Source organism: Centruroides vittatus, unplaced genomic scaffold, assembly GCF_030686945.1.
Source record: "Centruroides vittatus isolate TY-2023 unplaced genomic scaffold, ASM3068694v2 contig_13, whole genome shotgun sequence".
Classification (NCBI taxonomy): Eukaryota; Metazoa; Arthropoda; class Arachnida; order Scorpiones; family Buthidae; genus Centruroides; species Centruroides vittatus.
The window spans coordinates 634,308-653,339 of NW_027120828.1; the positions used below are offsets into that span (position 1 = coordinate 634,308).

Genomic DNA, 19,032 nt, shown 5'->3' on the forward strand with positions numbered 1-19,032 from the left:
AAAGGTCGATCTGAAAAACGGAAATGATCTTGCCACTTTTTTTCATTTAAAGGCCCCTAACCCGGAATCGCGCCTAACTTTCAGCGCTCTTTTAACTTTCCATCCTTTCCCCACTCGGCTTGACGCCTACTTTTAATATTAATGTTTTTCTCTCACCACTAATGTTCTTCTGCCACTGTTTATTAGACAATACTATGGAAAAGCACTAACTTTACGTGCACACGTGAAGCGGAAGTCTTAACGGTCTAATCCGATAAAGGGAATATCCCGACGCGAGTGAGTGAAAGAAATCTGTCTATAAAAACCCCATTTCACAAAAGAAGAGATTTCGAGTATACTATGGATAAAAGACACTTTTATTATTCTTTGATCCGGTTATTTTTTCCATCCGAATTGTCGGAATTTTCCGCGGAAATTCCTTCGTCAAAGTTACGAGAAAGAGCCTGTTGTAGGACGTTCTCTTTCTTCGGAATGGGATAGGCGGTCCATCTCCTCTTCTTTCGGCGAAGACTAATTTTCGACGTCCAGATTCCGGCCTTCTCGGGAAATAAAACGTCCAATCGGTCCACCGATGCGAACTTTCGGGTCGCCGTCGGAGAAGCTCGGTGTGCACGGTAGCGGGAGCGAAACTGAGTCCGTCGGAAACACCCGGGGGATCCGGAAGGTGTTGCGGCGGCCGAAGACCTCTCGCTGGAACTCCGCTCTTCGCCGCTTCGAAGTTCTTCTACACGACCGCTCGTCGGATTTCCGGAAATCCCGACTGGGACGACGGCCTTAGTCTCGAACGAAGAAGGAGGACGAGACATACCTCCTGAAGAATCCGGACGACAGGGCGTGACTGATAGAAGAGGCAGACTTGCCCAGGCGGTGTCGGACAGAAGCGTTTTCTTGGCAGTGGGAACAGCCACTCTTGTTCTTCCTGTTAAAATTATAGTCGAAATTTAAAATCGACTCTAAAAAAAAGGGGGAAAAAGAGAAGAAAGCACTTTACCTGTAGCCGGAGTACACGGGGCAGAAAAAGCTGTTCCGGAACGTCCCGCTCTGCCGGAAATGCCACCACCCCTTCGTCCTGTCCAACCAAAGTAAAAACAAAAAGATTAGAAAAATTTTCCTTTTCGTAATGTCATCGTCATCCATCCATCAGAGAAATTTTCGCTCTCGGAAGAACTAGAGAGCCAATTATCTATCGCTATTACAATGCTTCGGGAGACAGTTTGTCTAGTGTTAATGAGCTCGTTTTCATATCGCCAATGACACTGTTCGTTTCATATAAAACGAACTGCCATTGGCTTGCTTACTTAGCTGCAACCCAACATACTACATTTTCGAAAGGGATACCGTAACTTCAACGCATCGATCTTTCTTGAGAAAGACACTCGATGTCTTTCCGCTAAAGTACTAATCCAACAATAAAATGAATAGTTTCATGTGAGTATCGAAGAATTTTAATATTGAAAGAAACGATTTTGGAAAGAAAACCCTTCAGAATTTTTAAAAATGTAAGATAATTTGTTATTTATTCCAAGCCTGCAATAGCTTTCTAAAATACAGTAGAGCATCGATTATCCGACCCCGATTAACCGATTTATCGGTTAACCGACCGCGTTCTAGTCGGCAAATTCAAATGTCCGCTAGTGATGTGGCGCTACAATATTTGGTTATGTCTTGGCTACTTTAATATTATTTTTGTTAAATTTTTGCATGTTTTAGCTGGCAGCACTGGCTCGACCATGAGAGGGAGGCCAGTATTTAAACCAGGCCTAATACACTATACTAATAATGTCTTTTTTCATACTTTTCGGTTATCCGACTTTTCAGTTATCCGACCAACCCCAGTCCCCAATTAAGTCGGATAATCGATGCTCTACTGTAGGTATATAATGAAATGGGAGAATATTGCGTTAATAAAAATGTTCTTTGTTTTGTCCAAACCGTGTCTTCTTTTTCTTCAATATATTCATTAAAACTGTTAAGTACTTTATTGTTATTTCTTTCAGCTAATCGTATAACAAATTTTTCGTTTCTCTAAAATTCTTGGTTTTCTTAATCGAGAGTCACGGCGGTGACTCCGCGCCAAGTAAAAAAGTCACAGACTGATTATATAACATAGGAATCACAGTTGCTGTTTTCGGGGTTCGATTTCTTCGCCCCCCAAACACCTGAAGTATTTCTGAATATCTCTTTCGAAAGATAACTGTTTTCTTAAGTAGTACGCAAAATTTAACGATTTTCTATGAAGGGGTTATCCAGATATAAGCAATTGAAGAGTGAAAAAAATCCGAAAAAAAGCTATATTTTCTTTCATTGATCCGGCATTGCAGACGTTCTTAGAGAAAAAAAACTGCTAGTACCAGTAAGCTCAAATATTAAATTTAAGTTTTTCTGGTTATCAGTGAGGTGCTGACAAAACTTCCGAACGATAGGTCAAACAAAGTTCACGGGGATTTCCATAAAGATATTTTACTTTTATTGCTTAGTTTTATGCTTTTAAGAATAAAATTGCATTCAAGATGTTATCCAGAATAACAGGAGTTGAAATTTATGCAAATGAAAACTTTTTGTAACGATTTTACTAATAGTGTATTGAAAGCGTTCGGTCGCTGCTGTTGCAGATCGCCGACGGAACTGTACAGTACGTAGATCTTGATGTATTAATAATAACACAATCATTAACCAAAATCAATTGATATCCAAACAAAAACATTCAAGATGTAAACATTTCATCAAGTAAAAACGTATGACGATTTAGATGACAATCAAATTTTTTCTTTGGTAAAGATAAGTTTGGCGTTGAGAAGCGGTGCCTACTAGATTTTTACCTACATTAATGTTCCTTTATGTTTTAATTTCGCTTTGAAGCGCCAAACTTTATGATGTAAAAGTCCTCTTTGTACCCACAGGGCATAATTAAAAAATTAGAGCTACAACTTTATACATCTGTCTACATTGATAATTTGAATTTCATATGATTAAAAGCTTCATAAACTGTGATTTTCAGTTTTAAGGAGTGTTTAAATAATTTTTTTATTCATATTTTAGTCTATCTATATATATAATCGAGACGAGTTGATAATAATAATAATGATAATAATAATAATACTAAGCATAAACAACATCATCCTAAATCCGCCACAAAAAGATTAACTTTTCCACGTAAAAATGGCGGACGTGGCCTGATTGACATAGTTAACCTTCACCACAAACAAATACAGTCACTGCGAGAGTTTTTCTATAAAAAACAAGAAACATCACAATTACATAAAGCAGTAACTCTAGCAGACTCGAATAACACACCATTAAACTTACACTCACATCATATGGACACAACACAACATATAAAAAGCATAGACACCATTAAGCAATCGTGGGCTCGAAAGGCACTCCATGGCAGGCATCCTTACGATCTGGCCCAGGATTTTGTTGACAAAACTGCGTCAAACAGCTGGTTAGCTCAGGGATGCCTCTTTGGGGAGACGGAAGGATTCATGTTTGCCATACAAGATCAGGTCATAAATACTAAAAACTACAGAAAACACATACTCAAAGATTCAACACTCACGAATGACACATGCAGAAAATGTCTCATCATGCCAGAAACTATACAACACATCACTTCCGGTTGCGAGCTCTTGACACAGTCAAATTATTTACATAGACACAATCAAGTAGCAAATATAATAAACCAACATTTTGCAAAGAAACACAAATTAGTAGACATCCACGAACCATACTACAAGTATATTCCACAGACAGTATTGGAAAACAACACGCACAAAATGTACTATGACAGAGCCATAATCACAGATAAAACAATTTACCACAACAGACCAGACATCACACTCATTGACAAACACAATAAAATCACATACATTATAGACATAGCCATTCCAAACACTCACAATATACAAAACGCATGCACTGAAAAAATTAGCAAGTACACAGAACTCGCCCAGGAAATAAGGCATCTGTGGAGGATGGATAGAGTGCTTATTGTACCTGTTGTTCTCTCCTCTACAGGTGTCATACCACACACACTACACAAAAGCCTGGGCACATTACAATTGAATAGAAACACATACATCACACTACAGAAGGCCATTATATTGAATACATGTCATATTGTGAGAAAATTCCTGAATACAGACACACACACTGATACACTTCTTTAATTTCTGTTTTGGTTACTATTCCTTGACTTTGGTCCGGCATGGTACACAGCCACCGGTGTTAACCGAGTATATCTCACTTAACCCAACATAATAATTATCAGTGCAGAGCCCAAAGGGTAAGGAGTTGAAAGTTGAAATTTGGTACACAGTTAGGGTACGTCACGAGTACGCACACTAAGAAGGAATTTTTCGAAATTCCTCCCCACGGGGGAGAGGGACAGGATTAAGTCTTAACACTTCCATCAACAATGGAAGTGTTAAGTAACGATGGAAGTGTCAACAATGGAAGTGTTACGTAACAATGAAATTGTTAAGAGAAAGTGACGTGCAAGACGCAGATGCAGTTTTTTTCGTTTTTGCAAGAAATCGAATATATTTTTAGACCCATCTAAAAATTCTCTAATTAGTCTAGAAACAGGGGGACCCAATTCTTGCATTTTGTGAAAACGGGTAAGGTTAACTATAACGTAATAATCTTAATCTTTGCTACCGTTACTTTTGCCCGAGCAACGCCGGGCCTACCTGCTAGTTAAAAGATATTTACAATAGACTTTAACAATGACACTTTATTATTGTAAACTAAACAAAGATTTTAATTATGAAGCAAAAGTGAGCATCCAAAGAATCACGACAATGAATCGCAAGAGTATCTTCATAGCTATGATTTTATCACTCCTTATAACAGCAAGCACCTTATGGATGATCCGTAAAAATTTGAAAATCCGAGGATTTCGCGCCTGCTTCAAGCATAAATTATCTTCTTCTGTTTACAAATCTTGCTTGAAGGTAACAAATGGCCAATACAAATGTGAAAAATGGTATCAATTCGGTAAATGCGATCTTCTGGAAGAAACGATGAAATCACTGAATAAGGCCACGGCTTTTGAGTGGATGATGATGAAGTTTTCAGAGATGAAATCTTTGTTTCGAGAACTATTCCTGAAAGCTAAGAGTTATTGGCATCGAGAAGTTTTTCCCTACGACTCTTTTATCAACATCTTCATATTATTATATATAAATGATTACTATTTATTATTAGAAGCGAACATTTTCATGTTTTTATTTATACAGAGTATCATTTCTATGTATAATATCTTACGACTATTTATTGTTTAATCAACAATTCACAAACTTTCGAAATGGCCAAGACATCAGTAAAAATAGTCAATATTAAATGTTCAATATTGGTCGGATCTTAATATTTAAAATTTTGTGATTTAATTCGTCTTTGTACAAAATTCTGCAGCAAATAAAGCAATTGTTATCTTACGTCAACAAAACAGAAAGTGTTATTTTATTCGTTAGCTCCCTGGAGCAAGTAGATTCGGTGCACCCCCTTGATCCTCGGAAGAGGTCTGGCAAAATTTATTTTGAACATTTAATTTAAAAACATATATCTAATTATTTCGATTTAAAACCTTACTTAATAACAGTTTATTTGAGAGCATTTCAACAGCAGGACATTCAATTTAATAAATACAAATATAATAATAAAACAAAATATAATTCTTTAAATACGGAGTACCTAATAATATTTACTACATATTAGGTCTATATAAACTGTATTGACAACATGTATGCAAGTTTAATTTCATAACAAATATATAATAATACATAAAAAAAAAACTTTAAAATTGTTGTTTTTCCGCTTTTTCATTTGCAAATCGGTCAATCACTTTCTCCAGAACAAGTTGACAAGTTATTGTTTTCTCAATTGATACAGTAGCCAGAGCTAAGACGGTGTTGTGACATGCTGCTTCTTAAGTTTTGATTAATTTTAGTTTTGAAAAGCTTCGTTCTGCTGTCGGTCGTCGCCGGTAAGGTTAAAAAAAAAGGAGGCATGCTGCAATAATGTCGGAGAGACTACTTGAGGCTGCGGTGTGAATTAAAAGTAGTTCGGCGACTTCGCGTATAGAAGTAATTTCTTTTACCTGAGTATAAAAATACATTCCAAATCGAAGCAGTTGAGGTCCAAAACTAGGCGAAATGTCAGAGGAATATGCCGATTGCAACAATACTGATCCTTCCATCATATATTTATCAGATGACGCGACAAGATATGCAAGTGATAAACACTTAAAAAGTGTACTTAATTGTCGAGCGGATTCAAATCTAATAGTTAATTGATTAATTATTAAATCCAAACATTTTTATAAATATTTTTCAAGTTTTTATTTCGCCCTTTCTGACTTAGTGCCCTCACGATTCACGCCCCTAGAACAGTTTGCTCCAACTGCTCCACGGTAGCTATGCCTCTGATCAAGACCCAAGACGATGACGTACTGTACTGTACAGTTCGGTCGGCACTCGGCGACACCACTGCCTCCGACCGAACGCTTTCGATACGCCACTAGTAAAATCGTTATAAAAGTTTAATTTGCATAAATTTCAGCTTTTGTTATTCTGGATAACATTTTGAATGCAATTTTATTCTTACAAGCATAAAATTAAGCAATAAAAATAAAATAGCTCTATGTAAAACCCTTGTAAACTTTGACCTAGCGATCCCTTTTATTTCTTTTCCGGAAGTTTCGCCAGGACCAATCGACCCAAGCTATTGTAAAACCCCTTTATTGAGACCGAAAATAAGCGCTTATTTAGAGAGAGTTTTACTGTATGTATATATATATTAACTCTGCATGATATGCCTGGAAAGAAATCTGGTTTTTAGCTCTAATTTCAATAAATGATGTAAAAGCAAAATGTCCGTCTATTAATTGTTATAATTATGCACCAATTATAAAATATTCGATAAATAAATAGAATTTAAGAAATTAATATAAAATAAAGACGAAGACAATTGGTCTTAAGCAATTATATGGGCTATTTTATTTTAGATTTATTTCCAAATTTATTTTTTCAAATAATTTCCAAAAACGTTTTAAATCGAACAAACAAGAGATTAAAAATTTCCCTTAGAAATTTGTAGATAGAAAAAGTCCAGCAACGAATTGCGTATCTTTCCCGGCTGTTCTGAGATTCTATTTAAAAAACTACTTTTATATTATTAATCACAATAAATAAAAAAAACTGTGTGTGGCACCATCTGTTATGATATTTTATTAAAAATTTTTTAAATATTTTTAATTATTACAAAATGCCAAAAAGCTTAATTTTGAGGGTAGAAAAAAGAGTCGATGATGTTTCTCGCTCTCGTTAAGTACAGTACGACTACACCGACGCCAGCGATCGCGTGGAGATGAAGTCACATGTTCATGTCGAATTCGTCACGGAGTAGCAGGGCCGGATTATCGAATAGGCAAAGTAGACAAATGTCTAGGGCTCGTAATTCGGAGGGGCCCAGCTTCAGTGCAGAAGATTTCTCCGTTTCAAAACGAGTTAAAAATTATGCAAGAAATTCGATAGGACAGAAAAGGCTGTATTTGACAATTCCTACTAAGCTCCGCTCGACTAGCCATTACCTAAAAAAAAAAAAACAAAAAAAAAGGTCAACAGCCACCCGTGCGTCAGAAGTAATGTACGCTACGGGATCTCTCTCACCATCTAGAAATATTCCTAGGGCCGCTTCTCGTAGTAGTACTGATGTATGGTTATGATTTATTTTCTAAATCTAAACTTATACGTCGCGACATCGCATATTCGATATAGCGTTCAAGTTGCTCGAGTGCGAAGATATTACAATTCAATAGTGTTTTATAAAAGAGTTAAAAAGGGTGACACTACGGTGTGACTTGGGGTGACACCACGATATACGCACCGGGTGTCACCCATGCTAGCTACTCTAATGTCACATTATATAAGATTTGTTTAGAAGCAACTTATTTAAATGGAGGCCCAATTTAAATTTTGTCTAGGGCCCGCTAGAGGCTTAATCCGGCGCTGCGGAGTAGCGTGAATTATTGCACTGTATATAAGTAAAAATCAAAATGGTTGGACTACGACACTTACTACTAGCAAAGAAAAAGTTTTTTAATTGGGATTACTTCTTAATGAACGCATAAAACGAAAACAAAATTACCTCTGGAAACAGCGAAAGGATAAAGAACTTTATTATAGTTTGTTAATAAAACAGAATTTATATGACTGAATATCTATAGTTTTAAAAAATTACTTTTATAGCCTATATACAGTAGCAGTAGACGAAAGATGTGAGATGAAATCTTCTACTCGTGCCAAGGCGCAGTACTCAGCGAGAAGAGGTGAGACGCGATAAATATCAAACACTGTCAAATATTTGCGAGAGCAAGAAATTCGTTCTCGAGATGTCTCGCTTCTCGATCGTGCATAATTTTTCTTGAGAACTATATCGCTCGCTACTACATTTGCGTCTGCACAGTCATACCCTAAGGTGAATACTCGGCATTCGGAGAATAGCGAATGTGTGGACGCGACCTTATGCTCGAGTTTTTTTTTTGTTTTTTTTTCTTTTTTCACTGTGAAAGCATCTATTGCGCTACGCTTTTTTCGGTTTATTTTCGATATTTTTGATTATAGGAAGTATATAGTGTATATAATCCCTGCCTATTAATTATGGCATCCAAGAAGCGTGTGGAAGCAAGGAAGCTTAAGAGGAAAGTGTAATATCGACAATTGAGGTAAAAAAGAACTTACCGCGAAGAATGAAAGCGGTACAGTACACATGCAATGGATCTGGGACCACGTTTAAGATGTCGAATTCGACTGTGCGTGACCAGTAAATGCAATTTTCATTTCATTATACACTATTTAAGTATTTTATTTTTTGTTTTGTGTTTTAATTTATTTGTTGTTTTGAAACCGTGTTGTACTAAATTTTTGAGAGTATTAAACACAAGATCGTGTTATTAATCAATCACGTGGCTTCTTTTCCATCTTTACTTAGAAGCCACGTGATTGATTAATAACACGATCTTGTGTTTAATAATCTCAAAAATTTTAATTTATTATTTAGGGCAGTTAATTGTGCCTATTTTCTGTTTTAAGTTTATGGTAATGGATATCGTAATCGGAGAATGGATTAATTCACTTTCCACTATTTCTAATAGGAAAAATTGGTGCTCCTCCTGTTTTTTTTCGCTTTAAGTAATCATGTTTCTGATCTTGTTTCCTTGTTTTCATAATATCTTGGACGCAGTTAGAGAAAAAACTCGTTATATTCCGTCTTATATTGTTTGATTGTACAGTACGGTACTTTGAATTACTGATTCGATCAATTTAAAAAAATGGCGAACAAACAAACGAGCAACTATTTATTGTGGCATCGTCACAATGCCAGGCTGCAATTTTTAATCATATTTTTATTCAATTTAAAATGTATGCTCTCCACCTCAAATCAGTAGTGTCTTGCCCCTGTACAATATACTTTTTCTGTATGTAACATAGCATCATAGTTCATCTATCTAACTCCTTTCAGAGAAAAATTTTTAAATTGCAATAACCTAATTTGCGGTTTTTTCCGGGAGTTCGTATATAGTTAATCGAGGTCTCCTGCCTCTAATCTTTCTATATCTGGTCCCGAATCTCATCTATCTAATTCCGTTTTCTTGAGATTAAGGAAGGACAGCCCGGCAGGCAAACGAATGGACGACAGTGGGAATTTATAGGTCTACAATTTTTTTCAAATTGCAGCATAAAGTCGTACGAAGTTTCAATGTATCGTCCAGAATATTTTTCGTTAAATGATTAGTAATTTAAAGTTCTCAAATGGAGTTGGTTATTGGGCTGCAATTTGGAAAAACTGTACACCTATAAATTCCCATTGTCGTCCATTCGTTTGCCTGCCGGTCTGTCCTTCCTTAATCTCAAGAAAACGGAATTAGATAAATGTCCGCCTGTCAGTCCTTCCTTAATCTCGAGAACGAGTTAGATAGATGAAAGTCAAGACCAGATATGAAAATCTTAGGTGCAGGAGGCGCCAATTAAATTAACTATATAAGAACTTTCGATGCAAACCGGGTCACGTTATTTCAATTCAAATATTTTTCCCCAAAAGGAGTTAGATAGATAAGCGGCACGACTCTATTGCTAGCAGGAAAGTGTGATATACAGGGACAATGGGACGACGGGAGGAATTTAATAACGTTTTTCAATTTGGGAGGCGGAGGGTGGAACTCCACGAAGGCGTTTCCCATTAGCGAAGCCATCTGAGGCCTGTGGAGAGAGCCTCGTTCATTCGAAAATTCATCCACAAAGGCTGTGTACGTGGGTCTATATACGCATATGTAATTCGTTATTTAATTGACGTCAACGTTTCAAAATAATTTCCCTCGGTCGACACGGGATGCGTATTTCTTATTAAAAATTCCTCACAAGTCATTACGCTATTTAAAATTAAAATTCACTAGACCTAATTAATTATAAACTGTGTCAATTTGCTGTAATTGACACAGTTCGTAATTATTACGGAATTTATTTTCTTAACTCTGCAATGTAACGTATATATGGTTACGGGTCAATAAAGATTTGTATTTGTCTTGTAAGGTGAGAGATTTCGACAAATGAAAGCGTTTTCGTCTTTTCACTTTCGCCATTCTTCCCTAACGTAACGGCTCGGTTTCTTTGCACGGCTTTAGGATCATTCGAAAGCCTCTAATATTATTAAATCAACGTCTTTCACACTTCATTAATAACATTTTATCATCTGGAGGCGGGTGGGAATAATCACCCATAATCGGAGTGGACCGGAAGTTAAATGAGACGAACTATCTGGTGTTGAGGATTGTTAACCACCAGCAAAAAGCAGCTTGTACTGTACATGGAGATCAACAGTAAATCGAGAGGCGACCATCCCACCCACTTAAGAGTAAACACAACCCCCACAGGGGCGTGTCTTCAGCCATTTCTCAGTGAACAGATAGTAGACGCTACTAAATATCATTTCATTTGGTTTATGAACTTGTAAACGACGTAGATTTGAAAATTGATCAAGTGAACGGGACGACTCCCGTTTTAATTAAGTGTAACGTCATTTATTAGATATTTTCGTCATCAAATAGCGAGTTCAATTTTAATAGCAAAGAATTGGAAATCCGATGTGGAAAATAAAATCATTTTCGTTGGTTATAAATGAAAACGGTAAAAGAAGCGCTTTAAGTATTTTGGAGTTTTAACAGTAAATTTATTATTAAACAGTAAATATATTCGTTTTATCTAGACTCCAAGCTCGGAGGAGATTAGCTTTAGAAGGCGAACGGTGTAGAAGGCAGAGATGTAAGGAAAAATCTTTAATTGTTTTAACATTGGCTCTCTAAAGGATCGAGAAACCAATGTAGGTTCTATATAAAAGCTACATAAATGAGTTTATTAAGTTTTTAAACGATTTCATTAAATCTATACTTTAATTTAGAACCGTATATGATATTTGTCAGTTTTGATGTACTGTATAGTACACAGCGAGGAAAGAAACTGTAGCATTTGTTTGCTAAAGACAAATAAAAAAACATATAAAAATAAACAAATATACACCAAAGCTAGATACTGGCACTGGGTTATATTTGTATTGACATGTTGTATCATACGTATGCACTATATTGTACAGTACACAATTTCTGAAACCTCAGCATCACTCAACTTACCAGGACCTTCTACTGTATATGTGAAGCATAAGTTCATTTAATTTAATGAGTATAGATTTTATGTGTGCTTGCTTGGACTGCTGTAGGGAATTTCTAACATCTCCTAGGTGTTCTAGATTAAAGATGGCTTATTAAAAGTAAGAAGAAAATAAAAAGGTTTAACGAGTAAGATCTATTGGTTGTGTCTTAGCGCAGCTTGCTTGACTCGTGGTTTGTTCCGTGACATCGAGAATAAGGATATTTCTGGAAAATCTGGGCTTTTAACAAAAATGCGCTTTTGTTGCGGGATTAAACTCTAACGATTAATTCAATGTTGGCAAGGTCAAGTTTAAATCATTCCAAATCGTTTGTTTAAACATTTATCGTTTTTTTCGAAATGGCTAATTGTAGTTGAAGCATTTTTTAAAGATACTTGATGATTTCCAATCGAAAGAAGCCGAATCCAAACTGTCCCATCATTATGTCATTAACACTAACAGGAAGATTTTATTTGTCTTCGTATAATCGTATCTAAGAAAAATTAAAACATACAGGTTACATTGAAAATAACTTTACAAATTTACACAGTAAAACACAAGATGAACACTAGAAATTAAACAATTTAGTCGTTACGCATCAGAGAAACGAAAAAAAGTATTTTTTATTTGTTATAGTACACTACCTCGCTATAATAAAGCCCGTCTTACAATACGGTCCAGTATGTCTATCATCGTGAATAAATACTGCTAATGACAAATGACAACATTTTTCGGTACTTTAATTCTCTCGCTTCAATTTTCAACAGTCACGAACTTTAGCAAGTAACTTACGTTTAAAACTTTCTACCTTCGTTCCAAAGGAAAAACTATCTAGCCACCCCTATATCTCCCCACTTCCTCGACCTTTAACCATCAAAATTTACTAGCATCAATCTCCCTAATATACAAACCTCCCTGCAAAATTTCAGAAATTTTCAACAAAAGACACAGCAGTTATCAAGCTCCAAAGTGGATAAACAAAGTCGTGGCCCCCCACATACAGGAAAAACAACCCCGAATTTTTTTTGCATTTCTCGACTTTTCAAGGTCCATTATGTCCAAAAGTGTAAAAACCTTGGAGAGGGTGATTTTTTGACCGATTGTCACACTTTCCATCTATTATATATATAACAGCAGGGACTCATACAATGAAATGCCGATTGACACATTTTATTGTAGGGAACCAAGCGATTTTTAATTGTCATCCATGCGTACGCAATATTTCGCATTTATTGCTTTAAGTTTGAATTTTTTCCCTTAAACTCACTTGTAAATTAGTTATTGATTATTGAAATCAGGAGAAAAAGGCAATTAGTCAGAAAGAACGATGAAAAATTCGAAAGACACTAGTAAAACGAATTTAAATAACGACTGTGTCTTCCTGAAAACGGTTCTATTTGCCCAATAGCGAGGTTCGAACGCTTTGCATCTGTTTTATATATGAAAAAATGAATGGAAAATTCCCAAAATGAATGCAATGTAATTCTCAAATTCTTTGAAAAGTGATAAACACCTCGTTTGTCACAAGAGCGTGATTTTCTCTCAAGAAGGTCAAAACATTCGATTTATATCAACTAACTAACTAATTTCTTAATTCACTACATTCATAGACTTTAAACAGATTACTTTCTACTTATACTAGCTTCCTTTATCATCATGAAAGTAAATAATAAACAAGTGTAACTCCAACTACATTATAAAACGTTATGGCTTCCAAATACTACATACAGCTTAAGGAACTGCCGTCTCGTCTCGCACGGATGTAGTTACTTCAATATAAAGACTGCTTAAACAAATATATTCTTACAGAAATACAATTGTTTTATATAAGAATAATTGTTATTCGAAAATACAAAGGAAAAAAAAACCTGTCCTGGCTCCTGGTTGTGGGAGTCCTTAATTTGGTTTCGACTCTTCGGTCTATTTCTACCTCTTCCAACTCTTTCGGCCTTTTACCCTCGGCAGGGCCTTCGAGAGTTTGTACAGAAAAATGGTAGTTGAGTCGGCCCATTTTTGTCACTTTTCCAACAAATGAAATGCGTAGAATGCTTCTTTATTAATAAAACGCAATCCTAAAAATTTTATTTTTTGTTAGTAAAATTAACATCAATTTATAGGTATAGGAGTCACTATGGGCCCTTCAGTTTCTTCCGTGCACAAGAAAAAATTCCTAGTTCTCTCCTCTTTTTCGACGTCCCTGACCCTCGGTTGTCCTTAGTTTCCTAACCGGAAGTCGATAAGGAAATATTATTCAAATTAAGTTCGGGCGTCGTTCAAAGTACCAAAAGAAAGTTACTAGACCGTAACACGAACTCTTATCCGGGTCGAAACAGAACTTGAACCAAATAATTGCGATAGAAAAAGCAGTTCGGTCGGAAAAGACACCGGTATCACTTAATTAAGTTACTTTTAAAGAAGAGTAGTCCGATCGCTCCCCCCAAACCGGATACGGCGGGTCATTCTGGTGACGCAAAAGGAAAAAGAACCACTTACCGTTATCCACTGGGACGTACTCGCACATAATTTCGCGGTATCCCTGTCTAAAAGAGGGACTGCGGAGGGCATAGATGACAGGGTTGCAGGCGGAATTCAAGTAACCACACCAATAAGCCTATGGAGAAAAATACTATTTAGTAATTTATATTTAATTACATTTCCCGGATTAAGCTTAGGAATAAAAGTCTCCGAAGTCCGTTTGGCAAAATAATTAGGGAAATAACGGAGAAATTTCCCGCGGGATGCCGTTAGAGGCGGTTACCTTTCTCTACCAGCTTCCAACGAGAGCTTACTCTCTCGAGAGGGGGAGCGTCATCCGTTTTCCGCCTCCATATTTAGTTACGCCTCTAATAAATCAAATAGGTTCTCCTGATGAAATTTTCCCCTTAGTTTTACGCGTAACGCCAGCAATTTTTCTCGTTTAAATTGTTTTTTTAACACGTTATAGAAAAGCTCGACTGAAATTCCATTAGTGTTAAACTGGAACCCGGACACTCGGTAGCATCGGTCCGAAAACGCGCGTGCGTCTATCGTTTTCCCACCCTGACGTTTTTACCGGAAGTCGATGTATAGGTTAATTAGGCGCGCCTGACACGTTACCAGTCTCTCTAATTCTGAAGGTTCCCTTCAGGATCAGAGAGACTGGATCAGAGGTCTCGTATTAAAAGCATACTAATTGAATAGGTGGCTATAAGTTAAGATGTTCGTCCGTCGGACTACATTTTTTTTTTCCTGGGCGAGAAAGAGTAAATCCTTTAATTAAGTAGGCCATATCTTAGAACTCGCTAATTATAACAGAAAGAGAATTTTAAAGTATCTTAGGTGGAAGCCGGGTATATTTTTGGACACTGTGGAATACTTGGCCATCGACGGAGAAGTTCGTGGAAATTGCAACGTAGAAAATCTGAACTAAGTGCCAAATTAGTTCGAATTAATCACTCAAATTGTGTTTTGACGTAATATAAACTGTGTTTTTATCAAAAGAGACCAACCACGCGGTTAAGCGATTAACTCTTGAGTGCTGAGAAAGCGTTTCGCTCCACCCGTTACATTCTGTCTGTGTTTAATCGGTTTACGCAGTGGCTTTCAACCAGGGTGTTACAACGACACTTCAGGGGTGCCGCGAAATGGATTGATGGAAGAAGGCAACGCAACACTTGGATGATCAACCGAGAAGTGCCTCTCGGAAAACTTCCGGAAATTAATTGCTATTTAGGTGTTAGACGAGTGAAGAAATCTCAAAAAATTTCACATGGCCAGCCTGTTCGTGAGGAGCAAAATTGCGACCGACTACCAGTGTGAAGTGGTTTTATACACTTGACCACTAGCGGGCTTTGGTGCCGCGAAATATACCGTTGAGTAGTGCCACACACACTCCTGAAGTGGCTTACTAAAGTACTAAAAGCGCAATAACTGTACATTGATATAAGAAGTAGGGGTGTCACAAAAAAGTTATCAGTTGGGTTGTCACTATTAAAAAACGGACGAAAAACACTGGTTTAACGCGCCCCACTAAATGGCATTGTACGAAAACCAAATTTTTCTCACCGACTTGGACAAAAGTCGCGGGTCGAACGTCCTTCTGTTAAAAGAACGCTCCTACTAGAGAAATTCGAACGACAGGATGGCCGAGGTGTTCTGGGGACCCGGAATCGAATCCAGACAACCAACTAGAAATTTTTTGAGGGCGATCTGTCCCAGATATGTTATGCCCCATCATTCACTACCAGCTCGCCCTCATTGTAGTCCTGGCTGAACCCATAACGGATATGAAAAAAGATCCTCTTCGGAAATAGTCAGAAATGGAAAACAACGGAGAAAATTTTATAAAACTAGAAAACCAGATCTTTAAGTAAAAGAATACTTTTACAGCGTACGAAATATAATAATTTTCCGTGATTTCTTCTTTTATAATTGTGAATTATTTCATAAGTTCCTCGGTTTAATTCGACCTTCTCTGATAAGAGCGCTCCGTTATTTCGTCTGCTCTATGTACTGTACAGTACTGTACTTATCAATGGCCGGCTGGATTGATGAAGTGAAAAGCAGTCAGAAATATTCAAAAGAACGGAAAAAGACTAAAAATGATAGGCCAAATACAGTAAAGCCCGTAAATTTACTTTAAAGTTAAATAAAGTAAATTTAAAGTAAAGTTGTTACTCAAAAGAATATAGCCTAAACAACTTTAAAGTAAATAATACACGTCTGCGTTAGACTATTTGCAACCGATCTGGAAGCGTTTGCATACAAGATATATGGCATAACCCTTTATATATGGCGGAATATACTCACCACTGGGTTAATGATGCTGGGCATCTCCGATTTGTCTTTCAAGATAGAAACGGCGCTGGAATATACGATGAAAGGAGTCCAACACAACAAGAAGCAAGCCAGAACTAATACCAAGGTCACGGTTATTTTCTTCTGCTGAGAAACGGATTCGTCCAAGTCCACGTTGGACGTTTTTCGAATTCTCTGTAGATGCCGATTAATTTCTCGGAATATATGGAAGTAACAGAAGGACATGACGCACAGAGGAACAATATAATTGGTGGTGTTTATGAAAATAGAATGCGAATACTGCAACCAGCTGTTAGGCAAACTGGGTCCACACTGGGAGGAACCCTTCTTGTAAACAATGGTGTTCCATCCGAGCAACGGCGACATTCCGCACAGAACGGACCAAATCCAAATGGTGGCTATCATGGTCAGGATCTTTTCGGGAGTCATGGTGCGACTGAACGGACGCGTTATGGACACGTACTTGTGTACGCTTATGCACATCAACGTCTGAATGGAACATATCAAGAAGACGGCCATGGAAAAGCCGCTGATCTGGCAAAATACTCGGCCGAAAATCCAGTCTCCCCTGATCAGGGTTATTAGGGAGACGGGCATGTTAAAGACTGCCACCAGGATGTCGGCCACTGCCAGGTTGACCAGAAACATGTTGGTTCTGGTTCTCATGCCTTTGTGCCTGACTACGGTCAGGATCACCATGACGTTGCCCGCCACGGTTAGAACCATGACGACCAAAATTACTCCGACCATAACGCCCACCACCGGTGCTCCGTAGTTGTGATAGGTGGAACCGTTGTTCCATTCCGTGTATGAAGCGTTGAATTCGTCCGGAGTTCGGTTAAACCAGGTTTTTCCTCTGTCTTCTAATTGCATTCCAATCAGACTCAGTTGAGATCTCCCGTCGACCAAGAAGTTTTCACCTGCGCCACTGAAAGAAAATTGAAATATTTAACTGTAAATTGTAACCGGAGGAATTAAAAGTTAATTGTTTCGACACAAAAGAGACGGGAAGCGTATATCGACGGAACACAAGGGTCCGAGTCGTCCGACCGAAAACGTTCGATTAGGTGATAGAGGAGAGTAAAGCGAGTGTCGTCAGCACGGACTTCATTCTATTGGCCGAGGCAATTAGCCAAAGTAATCTCGTCCAATTCTCTCTGCCATAAATTTTCTTCCGATTCTAATTATTTCCCAGCCAGACGCCACGCGGCGCGAACAAAGGCGGGAGCGATTTGTCGCCGGAAGAGAATCGCGCGAGCCCCGATTTATTTATAGAACGGGAGAGGACCGTTTCCCGATCGAAACGAATCTCCTCCTTTTTACACATCGTCGAAGATCGGCCGAAGATAAGTTCGTTGGGAAGACAGAGCAAAAGTACTCACCCCTTCCGAATCCTTTCTCTTTCTCGCGGCCACCGCCAGCGCGGCTTTCGTCGCGCAGGCGCGTCCGCGAGATGGGAACGCTTCCGCCGTCGACGGGTGGATCCGTTTCCGAAGAAACGACCGAAATTTGTTTTCGGAGTTTATTTTTAGTTCGTTCGACGAAAGAAAAATATTCGTTCGCCTCCCGTATTTATTTATTTTCTTTCCAATCATTTTTATCGAGAGGACCGCGAACGAACGAGCTTCGATTTGGTCGTGCGTCACGCGACGATTTCAACCTTTCGTGTCACTCGAATAATTTTCTCTGAGACGATGGAAAATTTCGAAGGGGAAAATATCATAATTTTATGAGGTGAGAACAAACGAGGAACGTGTTCGAAGCGTAGGAGGAGGAGAAGACTCATTTTCTAAACAGGATTGGAAGAAACGATAAAGTCGAGACAGGACGAGAGGACTTTAAAGATTTCCGACTCGATTCAAGTAATTTTAAATCGTTCCTTTCTTCCTTCGAACCAGGAAGATCCTCAGTTTGAATTTCCTGGACCAAATCGTTTTGTTCACGTCGGTGGCAACCGCTTCTTGATCGACGAAAATCGAGATGTAGAACTTCCTTCCTTTGTAAAGAATTCTCGTGGAATAAAACTCCGCCCGCCATTAAAGTTTGGGTTTCGAGTAGGGCTAACACATCTCTAACACAGTGGTTCCCAAAGTGTGGTCGTGGACTACTGGTGTCCGCAGCTGATCTACTCGTAGTTATTTTTCCAAAATGCAATTCTATAGAACGTAGTCTAGAAAAGAAAACTTTCATGCACCCCATCTCTAGCATTGGATTAACGGATAGACAAAATATTTTTGCATATATATTTTGTCCATCAGTTAATCCAATGCCAGAGATTTTGCATATAATCATTTACAGAATGAGAAGTGGACGAGGGCATAAATGATCCGCGGATCGAAAGCCTAACTTTCAGAACCATAGAGTTTCGTCGAAGGTTGTTTCTCGCTTATTTCAACAGATGGTTCGGGGAACGCAAATCTTCCTAAATTTATCACTTTTTAAAGCCAAATTGCAAGTTTCTACTTTTATTAATTTAAGAGCGTGTTGCTAATTCGGCTGTAAAATGGTGTCTTCGTCATCGTGGTGGTAAAATTT

The 19,032-nt window shown here is 37.8% G+C and overlaps 1 protein-coding gene across 1 annotated transcript; it reads right to left on the reverse strand.

Annotated features, from left to right (window-relative positions):
• Positions 1-335: 335 nt before the first annotated feature.
• On the reverse strand, positions 336-17,409 carry LOC136989824 (histamine H2 receptor-like). The gene is made up of 4 exons (XM_067288110.1): positions 16,489-17,409; positions 14,194-14,311; positions 992-1,069; positions 336-919 (listed from the first exon to the last, which is right to left on the reverse strand). Exons 1-4 carry the CDS (start codon positions 17,368-17,370, stop codon positions 360-362), a joined length of 1,638 nt encoding a protein of 545 aa, XP_067144211.1. The 5' UTR covers positions 17,371-17,409; the 3' UTR covers positions 336-359.
• Between the last annotated feature and the right edge of the window lie 1,623 nt (positions 17,410-19,032).